This window comes from Taudactylus pleione, unplaced genomic scaffold, assembly GCF_031769625.1.
Source record: "Taudactylus pleione unplaced genomic scaffold, aTauple2 ptg000673l, whole genome shotgun sequence".
Taxonomy (NCBI): Eukaryota; Metazoa; Chordata; class Amphibia; order Anura; family Myobatrachidae; genus Taudactylus; species Taudactylus pleione.
Window position 1 is genome coordinate 313313 of NW_028285075.1, and position 18222 is coordinate 331534.

The 18222-nt window shown below is 45.6% G+C and overlaps 1 protein-coding gene across 1 annotated transcript in view; it reads right to left on the reverse strand.

Moving 5' to 3' along the window:
* Positions 1-18222, reverse strand: part of CAMTA1 (calmodulin binding transcription activator 1) — a 1701345-nt gene that overhangs the window by 216539 nt on the left and 1466584 nt on the right. The window contains exon 9 of the mRNA XM_088455852.1: positions 8297-8423. Coding sequence (XP_088311978.1) covers positions 8297-8423 — 127 coding nt within the window. The remainder of the gene's footprint in view (positions 1-8296; positions 8424-18222) is intronic.

The following is an 18222-nucleotide window of genomic DNA, read 5'->3' on the forward strand; positions in this document are numbered from 1 at the left end:
TTCTTCCGACCACCCCCAACTGCTGTCAGTCTGTCACTCACTTTGTGATGGGTTCCTCTGTGTGTCCGTGATCGCAATGCGATTGCTGCGCACCTGCAGTGCGGCTTATGCGCAATGGTAAACAATCGCTCGATCTGCGTCCACAATCGCACTTGTGAAGTGCACAGCTATCTCCGCTTCACAAAGGGCTCACATATTGTGCAAGATCAGCGCTCGCAGATCCTTCTACAGTATATTGCACATCCTGAGACTAAGCTGAGCTATATTGCACAAGGGTTACTGACATTTGTACTTTTGTACTCCTATAGAGACCTGTTCACATCTCCACACCCTATTACAATTCTCATTTGCTTGTTCCGAGGTGTCCAGGTGCATTGGTACAGACGCAAGGTACTGCCGCTGTGCGAAACGCGTGACATTCATATGACCTCCTCCCCCACTGAAAGGTATGCCTATCTTTTTTGCTTTAAAAGTGATATGAAATGTGTTGAAATTGTAATGCTACAGATATTACTGTGTTGACAGATAAATGCTCCATTAAAGAGCTGTGCTGCATTTTGTGTTAATGGCACTAAAAAGAGTTAGCTAATGAACTTTCGCTCTGTAACCCGCCTGCTGAATGAAAATGTCCCTTCCTGTTGACGGCGGACGGCTGATATGAAAGCCTAAAATTTCCCAAGTAAGCAGGCACATTATACACATTAGCAATTAAGATTGGCAATATGTCAGATTTAATTTCCTTTCATTAGCTCACTTGTGAAATACGGGCAGGCAGTTTACTAAACTGTTTTTTTTTTTTATTTCCTTCTGGTTGGACCATGAACGTAGTCACAGGGATATATTATTTACTGAAACAGCAGAAATGAACAATAGTGAGGCTAAGAACACTGCATTCTGGGATAGGGTTTTGATGCATTGCATTGCCAAGTGATAAATAGCAATAGAAATAGGAAAAGGGATAAATGCAAAGCCGGCAAAATGTTCCATAAACATACCTGTTTAAAATTAACATTTATTTTCCCTTACAGTGCATCGGTCGCCAAATATGATTATTTTAATTCAATGTAGACTACGACTAACTATGTTTCATACGAGCCATTTGATCTGGAAAATGCTTATTTTTCAAGTAATTTACATTTAAACTAGTCTCGAACCCCCCCCCCCACCCCCCCACGAATGCATTCCCTGAAATATTTCTACTGCAGATTAGGCAGCATTCTGACGGCGTGAGAGGGATGATGGCGCGGCTATTATTGTTGTGTGCAGTGAGGTAGCGAAATTGTTTTTCTAGATTTAAAACACACTCCAATAGTATAATCACCAGTATAATCACCAGTATAATCACCAGCCAAGTGGTTTTGGTGCCACCACCAGCCCCATTTCCCATAAGAAATAGGCAAGGACACCATGGCATGTGGGTGGCCTTGTCATTGTGGTAGCATGGCCTGGTTGAGGTCACTGTATGTGTGGCTGATGCAGACCACAAGAATAGTTTAGCATATTAGGGATTGATTTGTCCTGATTTTTTTTATTTAGGCTGTTGAGACACATACAGTATCCATACTTATATTTTGTATTATATTGGAAATTAGTGTCATTTTACAGTATTCTGGTATAATAGGAAGTGGAACAACTTAGATAGAACTGCATATTATTTTGTGTAATAAATAAACAGAAAACAAGCTTTCTCTGTACCATAGTTGCCGATATCCTGGCTGTGCCCTCTGGGAAGTGGGTGCCATGTGGCAGGACGGGGGTGTGTGGTGTAGGCTTGTGGGCGGTGCCGGGGGGGCATGGCTCCATGTTTGTGTCATTGTGAAAATACAGTGCTAATCGTGTCATTAAGCCCCCCCTGAGACTGCCCACATCACTCAGGAGACTTGGCTACTTTCCCAGTGTCCAGGAGAGCCAACCCAGCTTCGGTAGAGCCTGACGTATGTTTTGGGAGAGTAGTAATTATGCTCTGTAGCCCCATTTTCAATTAATCTTCCAAGCAGGTTACATACAGTTGTCCAATAGATGAAGTGAGCTATGCTAGAACAACCTTTGGTCAGTCAGAGTATTAGAATTTTCACAGCAGCACAAAGTATTTTCACTCTACCTAATCCTGGGTGACCACGTTTAGCCAGGAGAGCAATGGGATGAGCTAGAACAAAATGTTCTAGTAGCAGTAGTGATGTGAGGCTCCCCTCAGGCTGTGCCTTGTGTTCCATAAGCTAATTCTGTTCTTGTGCCCAATAAAATATATGTTCCATGATTTTTCATCAGGGACAACGCACTGCATTGCCGGCCTCCATAACAAAAGTGATGGCCTCCCGCGGCCCCCCGTTCTGCTCTTCTGCTCAGGCACGTCCAGTGCACATGACCACTGTGTATTCTCTGCTTAGAAGAGATCAGCATAGAACAGAGGGCCTGATTCAGACCCGCTCGTAAGTGTCCGCACGCTCGCTCTGAGCGATGGTCGCACAACTGCGCATGCAAATGGTTCGCAATGCGCATGCGCAAACCAGTCATTGCGGTCGGAACTCCTGCGCTCGTAAAACACAGAGGGGCTGCTATTTTGAGTGACAGAATGTGCCGTTTGTGGGTGGTAACGGGGGAAGGTGCTTGAAAACGCGGGAGTGGTTGTGCGAACGCAGGCGTGCCCAACGGTCAAAAGGGCGTTTAATGGGAGTGCATAATTAACAAAGGAGCGTCATCGATCATGTCACTTGGTTGTCTTTTTGCCTGAACTGCTCGCAGTGATTGCGGGACGTAATTCCTACCTCAAGCGCTGCGAGCAGTTCAGATGCCGTTCGATGTTCCCGATTAAACTAATAAAAACAGGAGATGACGTGATTTGTGAACAGCAAAGGGGCATCTTGAAAAAAATAGCGAGCGCATTTAGCGGACGCTCGCACAGACATAGAGGCGTCCTCACACCGCAAAGAGTGAGCGCTCAATTTAAATATCCGGACCCTTTTTGAGAGCGAGCGGCCGCAAATAGCGTCCGGGTCTGAATCAGGCCCAGAGGCCCAAGAGAGTGCTGCGGGGGCCAGGGCATGTGCCAAGCTTTGCCAGGACCCTCCTCTCATCTCTGAGCCCTATAAGGGCTGCACCCATGTTACTTCCACTGGTTTTGGTTACCATAATAAGTAACTCAATCTGGTCCTGAAAATTGTTCTTTTTAATCTCCTTTTCTCATTCTGTAGAAATCTCTAAGGAAATCCTTAAAACATGGTCTGATATGTATTAAGTAGCTTAATTTTGCAGGCAGTAATTTAGTAGACAAAGAGGGGGCTGAAGCAGCGTTTTACGCAAGACAACTAATAGTTCCCGTATTACAGGTATGTGGTGTATATTCCTCAGTGCTGTATGCAGAGTATTGCCTATCTCTGCGGCCAGACCGCCCCTATCCGTACACTTGGTCTTATAGCTGCCACCTTTATTAGTGCACTCGCACCAGATCTATCCTCAGTTCAAATGGCCGCAATTCTGTCAGCCTACTGTCTCTGACCTCAGCCTACGCGAGTACGCCCCATTAGACCCTTCAGTCACAATTACACATCTATTCATGCTGCGTATAAATCTACATCGTCCTTACTTGTGTATGCTCGGTTGTGGTGTGCTGGTGTAGTGTTTAGTATTACTGCAACAAAGCACTGAGGTCATGAGTTCAAGCCCGCACTAAGGGCCTGATTCAGAGACGGAGGCTCTGAAAGAGCGCTCGCTCTGAATCAGGGCGTTTTTTTTTGGAGCGGCCTCCCGGCCGCTCACATAGCTGTGGTTGACCACCCACATCTATAGCGAGTGGCCAGGTTGATGGTCGCGATGGTCAAGACTATCGCGACCATCGGGCTTGCGACAAGACCCTTGTGGTAGGGTCTCGTGGCCGCAAGCCCCAGAGAGCTTTCGGCTCTAACAGTTGTGATGTCAGTGGGGCCGCCCCCCAAACAGCAAGCGTTCCGTTGGGAACGCCTCCGTTTGGCCGGCCACCCCCCCGGCCCGCCCACCAAATGGGGCGAGCTGTCACTCACCATCGACAGCTCGGCCATTTTGGTGCGAGACCCGGAGCGGCGGAGCATGCCATGCCCAGTGGGCAAACATCGACCCGATTGCGAGCGCTCAGCGCTTGCGACCGGGTCTGAATCAAGCCCTAAGGTCATAAGTTCAATTCCCAGTCATGGCCAATCTGTGTGGAGTTTGTATGTTCTCGCTGTGTAGGTGTACGTTTTCTACCGGTGCTCTGGTTTCCTCCCACACTACTGGAATTTAATTGGCTGCTCACAAAAAAAAGAATCCTAATGTGTATGTGTGTCCATGTTATAGGAAATATAGAGTGTAAGCTTATTGGGGCAGAGACTGATGTGAATGACTGAAAGGCGCTGTGGTACATGTTTGCGCTATGTAAATAGCTGATATTAAATAAATGAGCAGAGCGAAAACATGCAGGATACACTCCACAAATGGACAACTCATCAGACCCAAAGTGTGTACGTTTATTGTAGTCAAAATGTTATTTAAATATAATGTTTCCGCAGTATAATATAGCGACCCACTGATAACGTTTCTTTAGTATCAGATTCTAAAATCAATACACACAATATGAAATTAATTTGACTTTCCTCTCCAGCGTGGCACGCTGATTTATCTCTCGCGTTTCCCTATGTGTGCATGCGGTAATGCGGCTGTAATGTCACGGTTGCATCGGATAATTACTTCCCTCGATCTGTAACCCAAACCTCAAATAAGAAAAAAAAAAGGTAATAAGACTCTAACTGCTTTACCTAAAGTCATGATTTATGTCCCATTAGTAATTCAGATAATGGAGAGCGCTCTCATGCATTCTCCTGTACGGGCTTTCCCAGAGGCTGCCCACCAAACGGGAGCACAGAAAACACTGACAGGTCACCCTTAATCATAAAGACAAGGGGGTATGCAGTATTTACTAAAGAGCGGGTTTTTAGAAGTGGAGGTGTTGCCCATAGCAACCAGATTCTAGCTATTATCTTCTAGATTAAGGTGCTAGATAAATGAGAAGTAGAATCTGATTGGTTGCTATGGGCAACATTTCCACATCTAAAAACCTGTATTTTAGTAAATATACCCCAAAGTGTGACGCCTGGAGAAGCGTCCAATGTATGGTAAACTGTGTTAAAGGTGGCTTATAGGTGTGCTATAGTAAATGTACATGTATTGGCAGTGCCGGATTGGAGCATGAAGGGCCCACCGGGGGAATGCAATGGTAGGGGCCCATGCTTTGGGGTGTGGTCAGTTCCTACAGGGGATGAGGCCAGCACCCACACAGAGGTTTGGACAGACATTAGAGACCATGTAACTGACCTCTAATAGAGTACCAATGTTTAATTCAAGTGCACAGTCTGGAACCTGACATTAGAGCAAGTAGTGGGGTCATCAGTCAGTGGGGCCCACCGGGGATTTCCCCTATACTCCTGTGGGCCAGTCCAACCCTGTGTATTGGTCGCTCCCCTACAGAGTCAAATTCATACTTCTCACACTCACCTCAACCCATACATCTCTATTATCATCTCCCAGCACACTACCATCCGCCCACTTTGCTTTGCCACTGATTGCATCGCTCACTACCACAGGAACTCACTCCCTCTCCTATTACACCTTCCACAACTCTTCAAAGCTCTCATAATCCATGTATTTTTCAAATTATCCCCTCCCCTCTCCCCTCCCATCCATTTTGCCCCCACACACTAACTCACCCCCCTGTGTCACCCATGTCTGTCTGCACCGTCCTAATAGACTGTATATTTTCATGAGAAAAGCCTTCATTTATTTTCTCCCTTCCGGCAAAGTGCCCTGCTGGAAGATGCAGCTGGTCACTGATAGGGTGGGAGCGGGCGCTTCTCATTGGATCGCATCATATTGGCTCCTCCCACTCCTCATGGACCCCCTATTTGCGGCATCAATCTCCCTGCCCATTCCAGTAGGATGTTGGTGGTATGTGGGAGTGACGCCTACTTTTCTGGGAGTACGTGGGACTCCACAAAATTTGGGAGGCTCCCAAATGGTCCAGGAGAGCATGGGGGTATATATAATGGGTGCAGGCTGTGCAGTGCACACGGGCTCCTGGGTCCAGGGGGGTCCACACCGTACACCCTGCACCCATTTACGATACTTACCTTTCTGTTGGCGTAACAGATTTCATCGGGAACATGGCGCAGACACCATCTTTCTGGAGATCTGTGCATGTGCACTACAGAAATCACAGGAAAAATGGTTCCCGCACCATTATCCCAGGAGATCGGATCATGTACAGAAATACCAGGGACATGCACTGGCGAGAGAGGAGGGGGCCACCCCTGCAGGCGAGTAAGTAAGTATGAAGCAGGGCCCCATGTTTTCTAGTTATAGCGACTATATGTTCATACAGTTATTGACTATGTTTGTGTGTGGTTATATGCATGGTTGTTATGATTGTATTGTACTTTTGTATGCACTTTGGGCTTGATTCAGAGATAGATGCAATACTGATATTCATGCAGAACGAGCGATTGTTTGGTAATTTGGTAATGTGCGAACGCCGCACTGCGCACGTGCAGCGATTGTTTTACGACTACGTTCGTACAGAGGAACCATTCGCAAAGTGAGTGAGTATGAAGCTCTCTGTGTGTCAGGAGAGCTGCAGTGTTTGCGGCTGGTCAGACTCAGCGCATATGCTGTGTGGCTGCCCGATCAGCGTCAACGTTACCGATGTTTGCGCTGTTGTATGTCGTCGGGCGGATATGAGAAGACAGCAGTGGGCGTCCCTATGTGGCTGTGCTTTGAAAGACCTTAGCATAGTTTAGCAACTGCGATCCGTGAGAGAATGCAGTTGTGAATGCATTAGCATAAATCTCTGAATAAGGCCTTTTTTATGGTGCCCTATGAATACAGCATAACAATAATAGTAATAATGGTGGGACGCCTCCTATTCTGCCTTTGTCTGATGGAGTAGTTGCAGCCGCTGGACTGAATATCTAGGACCATTGGCAGGAATACCTTAATCTCCCTCCACTTTATCTCCCTCCAGAGCTTAGTACATAGACCCCAATGTGTTGCTAGTATTGTCTCTCTCTCTCTCTGTCCTTCCAAGTGGTCCTTGCATGGACCGATATCCCCTATTATATGCCCACAAGCCTAAACATGGCCAGGTCAGCTTGTCTCAGAGAAAATAAATGGCTTTTATATAAATTTGCCTGCTGCCTATTTCCTTGGATCTTATGTTGGAGATGAGATGTGCTTTATCTTTTATAGTTCCACTGGTGAGTGCTGGTTCTGCGTACACAGGTTTACTCAATAATGACATGTCCTCCAGTCTATCCAGCTTCACATCCAACCACAATGCTACTTTACAGCTATATTTTGGCTAAAAACATTGCATAAATTCTGGGTAATGGAAAATTATTGATAATTAAGAAACGCGCCTCTTTACAATATCTGTATTTAAATCCATTCTTCTAGGTATTTACCAGCAGAATATAAGTCCATGTTTTCATAAAAGAATATAATACTGTTCTCCCCAGCTCATTCTAGATTGCTATACTGCTGTATCCACTTCACAGAACAATATCCACTTATGCCCCAGAGCAGATTTAATCAAATCTAAATGAGTTTCCTAAATACATTATGCCACGTTCTGCTTTTTCATTTTATATTCTGTGTGCATTTATATAATGGTTTAAAAGAATAAATATTTGAAGCATTTCTGTGTTTTTTCTTGATAAACTGTAACAATTTCAGGAAACGTATCAAAGCAGTTTCATGGTGTTCCACATAAATAATTACAATGTTGTGCACAGGAGGAAAATCAACAATCTCATTAAAGGTTTCATCTGCCACCCTTAAAGAATGAAATATTCCTTTCTTCAATTGTTTAGTTTTTTTTTTCATATAGAAATAAGGCATTGACAGGTATCCCCACTTCTGGCACCACTAATTTTTGACTTTCCAGCATTCAGAGAATATTATTAAATAACTCTAATGCTTGAACAAGAAAACTCAGCACAAAAAAGCTGTAAAAGGAAAGGTGTCACCTATTGGGAAAGCCAATAATAATGTTTTGTAATAATGTACCAATATATCACATAGCACAGCTGGAGATCCCTGGGGAGAGGGAGTACAATTGCAATAATTTGGTAACAATGCAATTTATTGTTTATTGATACTAATTGTGATGATATAAAACCTTTACAACCGATTGAAAGTGGTTTACAGTTAAGAAAAATACATCTCTACAATTTGAACTGGTAAATTGCACGTCAGTGACCATAAGGCGTAAAGCACATTGGGAAATGTTCCTTACCTGGGCAGTAGCAGCGCAAAACACCGGGTTGTATTAGAGATGCAGGCACTGAGATCTGGTCAAACAAACAGCTATAATTATTGCTGGCTTCCTGCCATGGCCCCGTAATTAAGACTTTTACTCCTCCCTGAAAAATAAAATCACCGTCAGAAACTATAATGCAACATTCCGTGTATACAAAGAAATAAATAAATGGCGGGCACAATTAGTACATTAAACAAGGATGACATGTATAAATACTGCTGAATATGTGACTGCGGACATTTGCTTGATGAAGTGAGAGGCAGAAAAGTGGGTGAGTCAGATGATTAAGCCCCTCCCCTCACAGTACATTCCATGTAGAGGGCAAGGGTATTATGACATAATCGCACCATTACCCCCCTGCCACAAGGAGTTACCGTGGAGATTTGGACATGACCTGAGGTGTTCCAATTTTACCTTTGTTCTTTCATTACATTTTACACAACCAGTTTAAACATTCTGCACCTCATTTAGAGCTGGACGCAATTTGTGTCTAGGCGCAATCGTATATGGCATCTGGGGGCAAAAAAAAAAATGCATTTTGCTACCAATGCAGAGTTGGCAGAGATGGTGAAATCTGGCCAACTCTGCATGGGAAGTAATTATGCCTCCATCCTGCAAATACTAGGAGCAGATGGGGCGGGTGTACTGCAGGGGGTATGGCTTGACTGTGAGTACAAAGGATGGGCAAAGCACAGCACACCATTCATACACATTGCAGTACGTGCAGGAAAGTGTAGATAATAAGTATCCAAGTCGCATGGAGCCTGTTGAAAACAAATCAAACAAGACGCAAATATAAAATTCACTTTTTCTATAGTAAACACTAATAAAACATATTAAAAGCAAGTTGCTGGGAAAAAGTTAACTCTGAATCAGACTTATGTTTAAGTCTGATTCAGAGTTGCACTCAGTATTGATACCGCACACAAGAGGCCAATGTTTTCCGTCTGCACACGCCTCCGATGTACATGGTTACCGCTCCTAAGACGCAGAGCAAGATGCACACATGCAAGGTGTATTGTCCTTGAAGAGACTGCCGTACATTGGCTGATGTCTCTCATACAGTTGGATCTGCCGAGACTTGCCCAGCGAAGTTGTAAGTTAAGTGTTACCACTCTGGGACAGTATCCGGCTACAGTTTTCAGTTGACAATACTCAGACATCGGTGGTTTTCTTCTCATGGTTTAAAGCCATCAACCATCGATGCTCATCACTAAGTTGCACCACTTGAAATAGTTTGTCCAGATGCAAACTTAGGGCCTGATTCAGCAAGGATCGCAACTGAAATTAAGCACGCAATTGGCCAATTTTTGCGTTCTGAGCACGCGTATGTATCACAGTTTGCGAACCGACCACTACGATCAGAACTGCGATCACAGTCAGGGACGTTTCTAGGGGCAGGCGACCCGTGCAATCGCACGGGGCGCGCTGCCTCCTACCCCTGCTGTAGAAACAGCATGTTAACTGCCGGGCGCCCGCTGAGATTCAGTTACCAGCGGGCGCCCGGCAGAGCAGAGCAGCCGGAGACGGAGGCTCCTGCTTCCGGCTTCCACAATGTGCACTATGGGAGGACGTCATGACGTCTTTCCCATAGTGCAGAGAGAGGAGCAGCCGAGTGGAGCGAACGCCAGAGCGGGGCTGAAGGTAAGTAAGTGTTACTGTTTTTGTTTTTTTTTGTGTGCAGGCAGCCCGGACAATACTTGGGGGGAGGCACTACTACTGGGGGCACTTCTGCTGGGGGAGCCACCACTACTGGGGGCACCTGGGCACAGCTACTAGGGACATTACTCTGGGGGCACTTCTACTGGGGGAGACACTACTACTGGGGACATTACTCGGGGGGCACTTCTACTGGGGTTATTGCTTAGGAGGCACCACTACTGGGTGCATTACTCAGGGGCCAAGGGCACTTCTACTGGGGGCACTACTACTTGGGGCTTTTCTACTTGGGGCACTAGTACAAAGGGAGCATTACTATTGGGGGAACTAATACAGGGGCATTAATACTGGGGAATTTATAAAGGGGACACTACTACAGGGGGCATTACTATTGGGGGCAATACAACTGGGGACACTACTACTGGGGCACTACAACAGGGACCATTACTATTGGGGGCATGACTACAGGGGACATGACTACAGGGGGCACTACTAATGGGGGCTCTGCATAAGTTACACTACCACTGTGGGCACTGCATAAGGGGCATAAATACAGGGGACACTGCATATGGGGACAACTACAGGGGGCACTGCATAATGGGCACTTTTGCGTGAGAGCCAGTGGGGGGGAAGCCTAAGACCCGTCGGGATGGAATGGTAAGGGAGGGGGCTGGAATGAAGTGTGTATTATGTGAATCATGTTTTTTCAATGTGTTTTATGTGGTTCTGGATTTAATAATGTATTTGAGGTGGATGTGGTTTTAAAACGTAGTTTATGTGCCTCTGGCTTTTCCAATATATTTTATGTGGAAGTGGTTTGTTGCATTGTATTTTATGTGGATCTGGCTGGGCTCGCTCCCAACGCGACTAAAACCGGGTGTGATGCAAGGTCATACTTCTGCAAATGTCACACCACAGGCATGCACACAGAAATGCGGCGTGGGCTTGTGACAGCTAGGCCACACCCCATTTTTTGAGCGCGCGCATGCTGTCTATCTTTTGTTTAGCTACATATATTTTTCAGCGCTTTGCCTCTGACAGGTTAGACACCCCTGTACTCAGTAGTCACGGTGGCTGTCATTCTGTGATCTTTCTAGATCACGCTCCCTTACTGTGATACCACACCCCCTCCCGATGACACCACGCCCACTCCACAATATTACTGCTTCGAGGGGGGGGGGGGGCGCATTTTGACTGCTCGCACTGGGAGCCTCAGACCCTAGAAACTGCCCTGATCACAGTGACTACACAGACCCATCGCAGAGTGATTGACAGGAAGTACCATTTGGGATAGGTGACGGGGGGTGGTCGGTGAAACGCAGGCGTGCCAGTGCGTGAACGCCGTTGCAGGGGCATGCATAAATTAGCCACTGTGATGCCATAGGCAGCTTGGGCTTTCACTGCTTGCGATCCAGTTAGCAATTCCGGAGTAAGGTCAGAGCTTGTGCAAGTGTGCGTGGGGCTGCGATGGTACTCGACAGTACCGATGGTTTCACAGCCTTGCTAAGTATTATGGATGTGTGTAAGGTAAAGTGGGCGTCCCTTTGTTGTGCTGCTACGGCATAGCGATCACAGACGATTAGCATACTATTGCAGTGAGACTGTGTGCATAATCACTATTGTAATTGTAGTTGCGATCTGTACTGAATCAGGCCCTTACTTTCTTTTATACTGTATTCTCCCAGCTCAGAATCAGTTTCTAGCTCTGCAGTGTTACAGTAACTATATCAATGGTGACATCTAGTGGTTAAACATTAAATTGCAATGTAAAACAGTTTATTAATTTCTGTTTCCAAAGTTAACCTTATTTAGGTGTATAGTCCTGTATTCAGAGATGGGAGAAGTGGGTCTGAATTTTGGGACATAGGGCCTGATTCAGAGCCGGACACTCTGACCAGAGCGCTCGCTCTGAATCAGGGCCCTCCTCCATTAAAATGGAGCGTCCTCCTGGACGCTCGTATAGCTGTGGGTCACCACCCACAGCATATACGAGCGTCCAAAAAGATGGTCGCGATGGTCTTGACCATCGCGACCATCGGACTTGCGACGGAGACCCTGCGGTAGGGTCTCCCTGCCACAAGCCCTGGAGTGATTTTGGCTCTATCAGAGCCAAAATCACTCCCACTGACATCACTAGTGATGTCAGTGGGGCCGGCTTCAGACGGTAGGCGTTCCCATGGGAACGCCTCCGTCTGGCAGGCACGCCCCCGGCACGCCCACCAAAGGGGGCATGCTGTCAATCAACATCGACAGCACGCCCCCTTTGGTGCGAGACCCGGAGCGACAGCTTGGCTGTCGCAGTCCGGGTCTCGCGCATGCGTACGACGGAGCTCCCTCCGTCGTGCGCATGCGCAGTGGGGAACATCGACCCATTTGCGAGCGTACTGCCGCTTGCGAGTGGGTCTGAATGACCCCCATAGTGCTTGATTCAGAGTTGTATGCAATGCCGATGTTTTCGCACATGGATCGATTTTTTTTTTGCCGCTGCGCGTGCATCTGAGTGCCACTGTGCGTGCGTCAAGGTACATTACTGTAGCCGCACGCTGCAAGTCTTTATCTGTGGTGTGATTGACAGCAGGGAGCGTTTGGGGGAGGCAATGGGGAGTGTTTGTTTAAAAACGCAGGCACTTCTGTTTCAGGTGCGTGTCACATCCCGTAAGCAGAAAACATGGCTCCAGCTTCTCAGTTACTGCGGCTATTCTAAGTGACCATACACTCACTGAATGTTTGCATGATCTGCGTCTGATGCTGCGTATGTGTGCGCAGTTGCAGGCGGCTGCTGTGGCTCTGGTGGGCGTCTCAGTACAAGTCCTATCAGCATATTTTCGCACATCCACAGCTGCAGCAGCATTAGCATACAACCCTGAACCAAGCCCATGGTATGCAGCACTTTAGAACAAAATGGCCTCCATCCTGAGCCTCCCAAGCAATGGAAATATTTAATGTATATACATTTAAAATATGTACCAAATACCTAAACACTTAGGCATGACAGGGCTGGCTGAGACCTGTAGTTCACAAGCTAAAAGAAAATGAAAGACCAGACATGAAAACACCAGTCATCATCTGAAAATGATGATGATGGCGAGTGGCATCTCACAGCATGAGGATATGTGTGATAATATATCATCCTGTGTAACGTGTGGATGTACATCTATATGGTGGGCCGCCTGGATATGAGGGATTGGTGCAGGCCTGCATATAGGAGCAGTATACATGCTAGATTTTAAAGCAAGTGTGGCCAGTCCATGAAGAGGGCGTAATCAGCACTTATCCAGCTATAATATACATCATACGAAGTATAGTGTATGTAATAATTCTGACATATACAGGACCAGCAATCACAGTATACCATTATAGGCGGCAGTAGGGCCATCCTGCCTGAGCTGAACAGTTTTATGTCAGATGTGGGCACCATTCCAGAGCATGGGAGCAAGTTCGGGAATCTGGGGGGAAGGGGGCAGAAAAACAACCTGGCACTGCCCTGGACATATATGTACAGATTGGTCTCCTTATGTAATTGATAGTGTATTATTATATAGTATTAATAATTGACCCTATAGATGGTCTATATTAGTGCACCCCTAACAGTGCATGTTTTCCAGATCTCCTAGTTTGTGTACAAGTATATTCATTACTGGCTGACACATTATAAAAGATCAAGTCAGTGCTAATTATTTCATTTGTGACACTGAGGGGATCTTAAAAACATGCAAGTTTAGTATTATATGCTATTTCTATTGTGGACATCATAGTGTGGGCTAGGGAGGGGGGTGTCCAGGCAACCAGAACCCCCCCCACCCCCTTGCGTTTGCCTATGTTTTATTTACACTTCTTTGTCCTGCAAAATACGCTTATTGCGTGGCCAGTTCTGCCTCAGCCCAAATGTGATTTAGGAGGAGAAAAATTACACGTTTAAATTAATGAATATTCTTGATGTGATCGATTTTGAGGTCACCCTAACATGTCATACAGACATCTGCACACATGAACTTAAAATGGCAGAATTAAGTTGTGCCGCAGCGGAGTGCCATTTGCACATAAAACCCTGAGCCGCACCAGACTGATTTTAGCTTATAAATGATCTCCTATCGTGTCTTATCAGATGACTGTTACGGTCTCACTTATGCCCATCCACTAGGCGATTATATCTAGCGATGGAGCGATAACGACGGTTGTTATCGCTCCATTGCTTGGTAATCGCCTGCAAATCGGGCAGTAAACGGTTAAAAACGGCCAGCGATGCCCGCGCCCGCTGGTCGTTTTTAACATCAATCATCGCCCGAACATGACGGTCAACCTGATGACCGCCGTCATGTTGCCATGTTTGGGGATGATTGATCTGCATACACTGAACGTCTGAACGTTCAGTGTATGCACTTCACCCCGCGGGAGACGACGGCGTCGTAATCGTGCCATCGTCCCCCGCATCGTTAAATGGATGGGCAGCTTTAGGATGCCTCAGCCATAGTTACCTACTCTACCAGAATGCCAGAAGATACCTGAATTTCAGGGAGTTGTTCCACAGTCCTGAGATAGCAGGCCAGCCTCCCGCAATCACCCACCTCCTCGGTGAAGTAGGAGCTCTGGGGCATGAAACGCGGCTCGGTACATTGGGGGCGGGGCTACGATGATGGCTCCTTGCTACGTGCCTGGTTAGTTTGTACTTACATACTGAGAAATGTATAGACATGTATAGAAAAGGGCGCATTGTAATACAGAATTTTTCGGGTAACCCCCCGCACCTTCCCCGGTACAGAAGGCACTTCTCCCGCATTCCTGCCCACTTCCTAGCAAAGTGAGCACAATGGGGACAATTTTCAGAGAGATCGTGGGTCCCCTGGTAGGGACGGGGCTTAATGACGGAATTATTCAAGAATCGCGTCATTTGGTCCCACCCCCTATTTAAATATGCGTTATGCACGGATATTTACAGTGAGGGGCTTAATGACACAAAACGTCAGGCCCCCGCGTCGCCACCCACTTGCTTCTCCTCCTCAGCCTTCTCCTGGGAAGAAAAATGAAAAGTAGGCAATATATCATCCATATCGTTCAGTGTGTACCCTCTATTGCATGTTCTTCTGCGTCATCAGCAACATCGTCCCATCTGATGTGCTGCATGTCAGATGGAGCGATGGCGCAGACAACTTATTGCAGGTGAATGCAGGATGGAAGGGTATATCGCACGGCCGATTGTGCAGTGTGTACATCCTTCTATCGGGCATCAGGTAGGCTGGAATACACACTGTTCTGATGTGTACCCGGCCTTAAGGTGGATAGACGCTAGATGAAATATCGGCAGTTCTTGCGATCCGGGCCTTCCCCACCATTGCACACAGTGGTCACATCGGTTCCTGCCTCACAATCATGAGAATCACACTATCAGCAGGGATCTGGTGATGGAGTTGATCACAGGAGGAGGGACTAATAGTGGCTTAGTATGCGACTGGTGGTCCTGCTCATTAGGGACGCCACAATGTCATCCAAGAACTGCAAGAGAGGATTACTGTTCAATCACTATTCAATTACTACACAGTTCATTCCCATACACTACCTACCCCTTCCATTCCATAATCATTCACTACACCTTTTTCTATTCATTCTATGTAACTGCCATTCCTTATTCATTCGCTACATTTCCCTGTCACCACTCACTCACTATACCCACCTACTCTATTCATTGACTACACCTGCCATTCCTTCATTCGCTTTACTTACCAGTCACCATTCTTTCACTACACCTGCCTACTGTATTCATTTACTAGACCTTCCATTCCCTATTCATTCACTATACTTACCAGTCACCATTCATTCACTATATCTACCTCCTCTATTCATTTACTACCCCACCATTCCTTATTCATTCACTACACCATCGCACACTATTCATTTAGTACACCTGCCATTCCTTATTCATTCACTACACCTTCCTACTACACCTGCCATTCCTTATTCATTTACTACACCTTCCTACTACACCTTCCATTCCTTATTAAGTTACTAGACCTTCCTACACTATTCATTTACTACACCTGTCATTCCTTAATCATTCACTATACCTTCCTACTACTACACCTGCCATTCCTTATTAATTTACTACACCTTTCTACACTATTCATTTACTACACCTGCCATTCCTTATTCATTCACTACACCTTACTATTTAATCATTTACTACCCCACAAATCCTTATTCATTCACTACACCCCCCTACACTATTCATTTACTACAGCTGCCATTTACTACAGCTTCACTACACCTGCCTACTACTACACCTGCCATTCCTTATTCATTTACTACACCTTCCTACACTATTCATTTACTACACCTGCCATTCCTTATTCATTCACTACACCTTACTATTTTATTCATTTACTACCCCACAATTCCTTATTCATTCACTACACCTCCCTACACTATTCATTTACTACAGCTGCCATTCCTTATTCATTCACTACACCTTTCTCTATTCATTCTATGTAATTGCCATTCCTTATTCATTCGCTACATTTCCCTGTCACCACTCACTCACTATACCCACCTACTCTATTCATTCACTACACCTGTCTACTGTATTCAATTACTACACCTGCCATTCCCTATTAATTCACTACATTTACCAGTCATCATTCATTCACTATATCTGCCGCCTCTATTCATTTACTACCCCACTATTCCTTATTCATTCACTGCACCATCCCACACTATTCATTTACTACACCTGCCATTCCTTATTCATTCACTACACCGACCATTCCTTATTCATTCACTACATCTTCCTACACTATTAATTTACTACACCTGCCATTCCTTATTCATTTACTACACCTTACTATTTTATTCATTTACTACACCTGCCATTCCTTATTCATCACTATACCTTACTATTTTATTAATTTACTACACCCACCATTCCTTATTCATCACTATACCTTACTATTTTACTTATTTACTACACCTGCCATTCCTTATTCATTCACTACACCTTACTATTTTATTCATTTACTACACCTGCCATTCCTTATTCATTCACTACACCTTACTACTGTATTCATTTACTACACCTATCATTCCTTATTCATTCACTACACCCACCATTCCTTATTCATTCACTACACCCACCATTCCTTATTCATTCACTACACCCACCATTCCTTATTCATCACTATACCTTACTATTTTACTTATTTACTACACCTGCCATTCCTTATTCATTCACTACACCTTACTATTTTATTCATTTACTACACCTGTCATTCCTTATTCATTCACACCTTACTACTGTATTCATTTACTACACCTGCCATTCCTTATTCATTCACTAAACCTTACTATTTTATTCATATACTACACCTGCCATTCCTTATTCATTCACTACACTTACCAGTCACCATTCATTCACTATATCTGCCTCCTCTATTCATGGTTGTGGACATTCATCATTTTGTCTTAAAATAGACCCTGGAGTGGGTGGAAATGTGGCCGGTGGAGTGCATGACAGAGTAGATGGGTGAAATGGCTGGGACCTGAGCAGGACCAGGAGATAACCCAGGACTCCTATGGTACCTATAACAACCACTTATAAGGGGATGTACTCAGCATCCCAGCGTGCGGAATGCCAACGGGCGAAACACCCGTTGGTATAGTTGAAATACCGCTCCAGAATCCCAACCGACGGCATCCCGAAGGTAAGTATCGGACATTAGGGGGAGAGTTAGCGTGCGGGGATAGGCACTAGGGGAGGTTAGGTTTAGGCACTAGGGGGGAGGTTAGGGTTAGGCAGTGGAGAGGGAGGTTAGGGTTCTCTTACCTGCTTTCTTTATGGGTGTCGGGATTCTGACTGTCGGGTTGCCGCTGTCGGTATTCTCACCAGCGGCATCCCGCCCGCTGGGAACTCATACCCAACGCCTTATAAGAACTGTTTCGCACCAGTTCTTTGAGGAAAGCCGGTAATTTCTTCATTCTTACCATTAAACTGTCAGATTCACACAGAATGTAATTTGTTTTAACTTCTTTGAATCAGGACTGGAGGATTCCATGTAACATTCTTGTGATTCTGAGGAGAAGACCTGAGGGCCTGAGAGGAACATGATTATTACCATTTATAGTTTCATGATAGCAGCCTGCGCCAGTGGGGAAATCTCCTAATTTCTTTTATACATAATTTGTCTTTGAGGTGTTGGGAATCACCTGATGGATATCACCCCACAGGCAGTAGGAACTCTGGGCCTGATTCAGACCCG